The 6365-nt window shown below is 46.0% G+C and overlaps 1 protein-coding gene across 4 annotated transcripts in view; it reads right to left on the reverse strand.

The window, feature by feature from the left end:
* TOP2B (DNA topoisomerase II beta) overlaps positions 1–5534 on the reverse strand; it is a 66861-nt gene extending 61327 nt beyond the window's left edge. For 3 of the 4 annotated variants that reach the window (XM_024115155.3, XM_007114400.4, XM_028490334.2), the window contains exon 1: positions 5436–5534. In XM_024115155.3, coding sequence (XP_023970923.2) covers positions 5436–5507 — 72 coding nt within the window. In that variant the 5' untranslated portion in view covers positions 5508–5534. Of the gene's footprint in view, positions 1–3951; positions 3970–5435 lie in introns of those variants that run through there. The other variant, XM_055080489.1, reaches the window with a different exon arrangement.
* Positions 5535–6365: the final 831 nt, after the last annotated feature.

The following is a 6365-nucleotide window of genomic DNA, read 5'->3' on the forward strand; positions in this document are numbered from 1 at the left end:
CAACTAGAGAAAGCCCTCACACAGAAACGAAGACCCAACACAAACAAAAATAAATAAATAAAATAAAATTTAAAAAGGAAGTGAAAATACTGATCCCTTGATTTTTTTTTTTTTTTTTTTTTTGCGGTACGCAGCCCTCTCACTGTTGTGGCCTCTCCCATTGCGGAGCACAGGCTCAGCAACCATGGCTCACGGGCCCAGCAGCTCCGCGGCATGTGAGATCCTCCCGGACTGGGGCACGAACCTGTGTCCCCTGCATCGGCAGGCAGACTCTCAACCACTGCGCCACCAGGGAAGCCCCAGATCCCCTGATTTTTTAAAAATGAAGAGGGGGAAGACAAGTGTGTGTGTGTGTGTGTGTGTGTGTACACACTCATCTAAGAGCTTACCATGGGCAAAGCATTTGGGGAATTATATGAGTACTCTCATTCCTCATAAAAGCTCCATGAAGTAGACACCATTACTAATGACTCCCTTTTTACAGCAAGAAAACTGAGGTCTGAAGAATGTAAGCTAACAAAGCTAGTATTGAAGAAGCTGAGTTATGAAACCAGGTGAAGTGATTTCGTAGCCCACACTCTTAAAAGGCATCACACTTAAAACATTATTCAAAATACATACACCCTGAAAGGGAAGTGTACTCCATAGCTTTTTGTGTGAAAGTAAAAAAAAAAAGGTTAGTGGAAAGATATCACGGTATAAAAGACAAACAGTTTTGGTTGCTACTGTCTTTAAGCCAGGGGAATGTGTAAATGATGGTTAGGTACATAGGCCTGGTTTAAATCCCACCTTTGCCTTAGTCACGTGATTAACCGTTTGTTACCTAATCTGTAAGCCCGTTTCCTTCTCTGCAAATGGGAATAATTATACCGATCTCACCTATTCTTTAAAACTGAGTCCTATTTGTATTAAGATTTTTTTAAATACAAAAGAGGCTTATTTTTTTAACGTACTTAGTAAAATGCAACTGTTGCTACCACCCAAGTTTTAAACATATCTGAAACTAACGATGGACACACCCACTTCTATTCATTAAAGTTAGCACAGTTTCTAAAAATTGTTCTCGTTGTAACTGCAATTAGTTACTTGAGAATATATCTAAAGAACATTGTTATGTAACCACTTGTCCCAAGAATGACAGAAGACTTTTGAGGAAGTTAGTATGTCAATTATCTAACTGGTTAACAATAACTGAGGTTGGTTATGTATCCAGCTCTTTGCTAAAAACTATAAAGGATACATGGTCTCTGACTCCAGGAGTTGATAATCTAATTGTTAAAACAAAAGTATCACACATGAAAGTTACATTAAAAGGAAAGATATTTATGTTTCATGATCCATAAGGGTGACAGAAAAAGATAAGTATAAACTGGATGATAAACGTTTGGTGAGACCCTGAGCTAGCCTTGAAGAGTAATTAAGATGTAGACTGGTAAAGAGAAAGAGGCATTTCTGTTTAAAGATAAGCATGCAAAGTGACAAAAACAAACATGATGCCCGGGGACAAGCGAAGAGGTAAATCTAACTATGAGGATGATATGGAATAAATTTCAATTGGCACATAGTTTATAAAAGAAGTGGCTTGAAAGTCTGGTTGAGGAGTTTAGACTTGCAATAAGCCACTATAACAAAGTTTTTAATACAAATCTTTAAATAATATTTAAATATAGTCATTTTTCCTAAATTAAAAATATTCAGTCAAAACAAAGTATGTTTTATATTTCATTGAATTTTACTTTAAAAAAACTCCAATATTAATAGTAGTTTTATATATATATATATATTTTTTTTTTTTTTTTTTTTTTTGCGGGACGCGGGCCTCTCACTGCTGATCTTTAAATAATATTTAAATATAGTCATTTTTCCTAAATTAAAAATATTCAGTCAAAACAAAGTATGTTTTATATTTCATTGAATTTTACTTTAAAAAAACTCCAATATTAATAGTAGTTTTATATATATATATATATTTTTTTTTTTTTTTTTTTTTGCGGTACGCGGGCCTCTCACTGCTGTGGCCTCTCCCGTGCGGAGCACAGGCCCCGGACGCGCAGGCTCAGCGGCCATGGCTCATGGGCCTAGCCGCTTCGCTGCATGTAGGATCCTCCCGGACCGGGACACGAACCCGTATCCCCTGCATCGGCAGGCGGACTCTCAACCACCGTGCCACCAGGGAAGCCCCAGGAAAGCCCCTAGTAGTTTTATATTTAAGAAACTTACATTTTAGAGGTGAATACTGAAATATCTACAGATAAAGTGGATTTGCTTTGTTTCAAGATAATGAGAGGGGAAAGGTGGGTGACCTTGAGCTGTAACTGCTGAAGCTTGATGATAGAGGGAGTGTCCTTATACCATTCTGGCCACCCTAATTTTATAGGCTTAATATTTTCCATTACAGTGGGTTTTTTTTCTTAATCTACTAAATTAGAGTAGTACTGGGAAAAGATCAATATTCACATAGTGATTAACTGTACTCTAATAAAACAATTTGTTTTCTGCAACCACTTAAACATGATAAAATACTGACTGAATGAAATAGATTATTAGGGTCTACAAATCAAAGCTTTACAAACCAGGGACTTCCCCGGTTCCCAGTGCGGCGGGGGATGCTGGGAAAGATCACTGGTCAAGGAACCAGATCCCACGCGCCGCAACTAAGACCCGGCACGGTCAAAATAAATAAATAATAAATATATATACACAAATATTTTTTAAGAAAAGCTTTACAAACTAAAAGTTAATTCAAGAAATTCTGCTTGCTTCAGAGAAGCTTTCATAGCTGTTGTCAATTTTAACTCAAAATAGTTTTACTATAGTACTTATATTTTTCACTTTTTAATTTTTTTAAGTATCTTGTTAAGACATTGCGAATCAAACACAAACCCAATACACTATAATAAGGAGAAGTTAAAAATCTTAAACCACTTTCCTTTGTGGTTTCAGAAATGTAAACTTCTGTGCAGTGACAATGTTAACACTACCCTGTAGCACACATCCCAACACAAGTTACTACCAGCAACACATGGCACTACCCACTCCCACCCCCTAAAAAGAAGAACGATAGCAGGGACTGATTCAATTTTTATTTCTTCCTGTTAACCACAAACAAGTAGCAATATGACATGTTTCAATAACGCAGGCAAAATTAACGCTCTTCAGAAACAAATGACCTCCGCGACAAACTCCTGAACTCTTGCAAAGGAATAATCTGCTTTCACTCTGGCTCAAAGATATTTTATGTAAAAGCAACTTTATTCTTCTCAGTGTGTATTTCTTGAATTTCACCGATAAAGACAAACATTTATTAAGCCCAGCAATATGCGATGTATATTATTCATTTAATTATCAATGCAACCTTATCTTACAGATGAAGAAACAGGCTTAGAAAGATTAGGTCCCTTTGTGCAAAGTCCCAGTGATTACATGTCAGGCAGGATCAGAATCTATATCAATATGATACCAAAGTCCATGCTCATAACCACCTCCCTATATTGCCCCCCCCACATAAAATTAAACTACGGTCTATGGTCAATGGTGTATATTATGGACATAAAGATGCTCATATAACCTGACAAATTTAAAGCAAGCATCAAATCTTAAAGTGGACTTACGGAGTGATTATCTTTTTAATAAATTTCTAATTCAACAAGAGGATACAATTTATAAATAAAAGATTAAGTGATTTTTATTTCTTATTTTACTATATTTCCCATATAGGTTTAGAGTAAGAAAATATTGCATCAGTAAGTCAATTTTAGTTTCAAATGAATTTTTCTGATATTGAATGACACCCTTTAAGTTTCAAGAAATTTCTTCTGTAAATGAAAGGAAAATTTCCTATTGAAAGAAAAAGTGGTCATTTCATTATCTACTAAGTTAAGGAACAGTAAACAAAAACATTGCTTTTAAATTTTAAAGCTAACCAATTCAATCTTGGAGCAAAATGTTTACCATTACGGAGAATCAGAGATCCTCAGAGGAAACACTGATGAGGCCTCAACACTTCCAAACAGTGAATGAGAACCATCTGGCTAACTCCATTTTCCGAAGTTGTTTGATTTTAGTAACGAGGGTAAAGGCCTTCTTTTGCATTTATGCAAACCTCCCCCTCCTCCCCCCCGCCCCCCCCTCCATGTTCACATGGACGGCTAACTTATTATCTGACGTTTTCTCTCTCCTGGCTCTAATCTGTTCATACTTACATTATTGAAGTAATACACAAAATTCGGACAGATCCAACAATGACAGTCTGGCGCAAGTTAGTCTGCAAAGCATCTTGGCATGCAAACATAAATGGTTAAAATATTTTCCTGTTAGCGGTAACACGTTTTTTTTTTTTTTAATGGGGAATACTTGTCAATACAGCGGAACTGCTACCCAACTCACCTAAACCTCACCCAAGCAAAGAGAAAATGAAGAACTTAATAAAAATGCCCATATGAAAGTCTCCTTGGGTGTTTTGGAAAAGGGAGGGTGCATACAAAGTCCCCTGGGAAAATGTAAGGCTTTTTATTTTTCTCCTGGATGCCTAGTCAGTTGGCTGAGCTGGGCTTGTGTGTGTGTGTGTGTGCGCGTGTGTGTGTGTGTGTGTAGGAAGTGACCCTGGACTGAACTCTCTGCTGAGCCAGTGAAATGCGGGTGAATTATCGATCCGCCGTGGGAATCGGATCTCTCTAGGTCTTCCCTCCTCTACTAATTGCCAGCAGCAGGAACCGAGCGCCGAAATGCTCTGACTCTACGACAAATCACTTGGGTCACCTCGGCGACACTGTCCACGCAGCCCCCCGCCCGTTTCGCCTGCGAAGCTGACGCAGGTAAGCGCTTTGAATAATCCGCCTGTGACAGACAGCCCAGCTACAGGGTATTCACTGCTGTGAAAGAGCCATCCAGAGCGCGCTTCCAGCCGAACGAGACCCTCGGCACTGAAGTGCACGCAGCTGCAGCCGCATCCCTCACCAAATCCATTCTTCCCTGAGACGCGAGAGCGTCACACATGGTGGCACTTACAGCACACGCACACGGGCGCGCACCTCTCTCCCGGCTTCTCTTAAGACACATTTGGAGCAACCGCTGACCCACACGGACACACACGCACCCCTGCCATCCCCTCCATCTCCTGCCCCACCGCCCTGCAAAGCCTACGCAACAGCAAAGAAGATGAAGCGGGGGGGCCCCCCGTCCTGCTCACGGTCTGTCCCCCAAAGTTTCAAGTGCACGCTGCGCGCCCGCAGCCCGAGCCCCCACCGAGGCGGAGAAGAAAGAAAAGGGGCGGGCGCGGGGTTCCGCCTGCAGACGCCCCGACGGGGCGCGCCTCTGGGGGCCCGGATTTCCCCCTGTCCTCCCCCACCCCCAGCAGGATCCGCCGGGCGGAGCCCCCCACCGCAGCCCGGGAACAATGCCCCGGCCCGGACCCCCGCCCCGCCGCCCCCACTCACCACCCAGGTCAGCGCCCCGAGGCCGCCGGCTCCCGCGCCGCTGCCGCCGCCGCCGCCGCCTGCCTTGGCCATGGCACGCTCCTCCGCTCCCGGCCCAAGGCCGCCGCTCCGCCTCCCGCGGGCCGCCCGGCCCCGCCGCTCCGCACCGACCGCGCGCCCGCCGCGCTCCTAGCGGCGCCGCCCCCCGTGCCCCATCGCCGACCCCGGGGCGGACGCCCGGCCGAGCCCGCCGAGGAGGCCTCGCCGCCCGCCGCCCTCAAACTCGAGGCGCGCGGCCGCGGCGCCCGGGCCTGCGCGGCCGCTGAAGAGGCGCGCCGGAGCAGGAAGCGCGGAGGCCGGCGGTGGGCGGCGGCGCTGCTTCCTCCCCGCCGGGCCGGCCGAGGCCCCGAGCGCAGGCGTCCGGACGCGGCGGGGACGCAGCGGCTCCCTGTCCTTCCTCAGGCTCCGCGGAGGCCGCCCTCGGGGAGCAGGAGTGGGGTCGCCGCCGCCGGCGTCTAAGCCGCTTGTGTCGGCCGCGCCGCAGCCCGTCTTCCTCACATCCACTCGCCGAGAGGGACAATAAGCGGAGCCGCCGCGACCGCGGTCGCCTCCCTCCTGTCCGGCATAACACCGCACACACTCACACCCGGGAGAGGGCTGGGGAGGCCGGGGGGAGGGCGGGCGGGAGCGGCGGCCGCCCCGCTGTCACTCACGCCGCGGCGCCCAATCGGCGCTCCGTCGGCCAACCTCTCGGCCAATCTCAAATTCCCAAGCCGCCGGAGGGGCGGGACCCGAGAGGGAAACGTCATTGCGGGTAGCAACCGAAGGGAAGACTTGGGGTTTTTTGTTTGCGTGTGTGTCTGAGGGTTTTCCGTTTGAAGGCAGAGCAGGGGTTGCAGTCAAGGGTCGTTTGAGGGCGGGAAAGGGAAAAGGTCGACTTGGCCTTGGGTC

The sequence above is a fragment of the Physeter macrocephalus genome, chromosome 1 (genome assembly GCF_002837175.3).
Source record: "Physeter macrocephalus isolate SW-GA chromosome 1, ASM283717v5, whole genome shotgun sequence".
In the NCBI taxonomy this organism is placed as follows: domain Eukaryota; kingdom Metazoa; phylum Chordata; class Mammalia; order Artiodactyla; family Physeteridae; genus Physeter; species Physeter macrocephalus.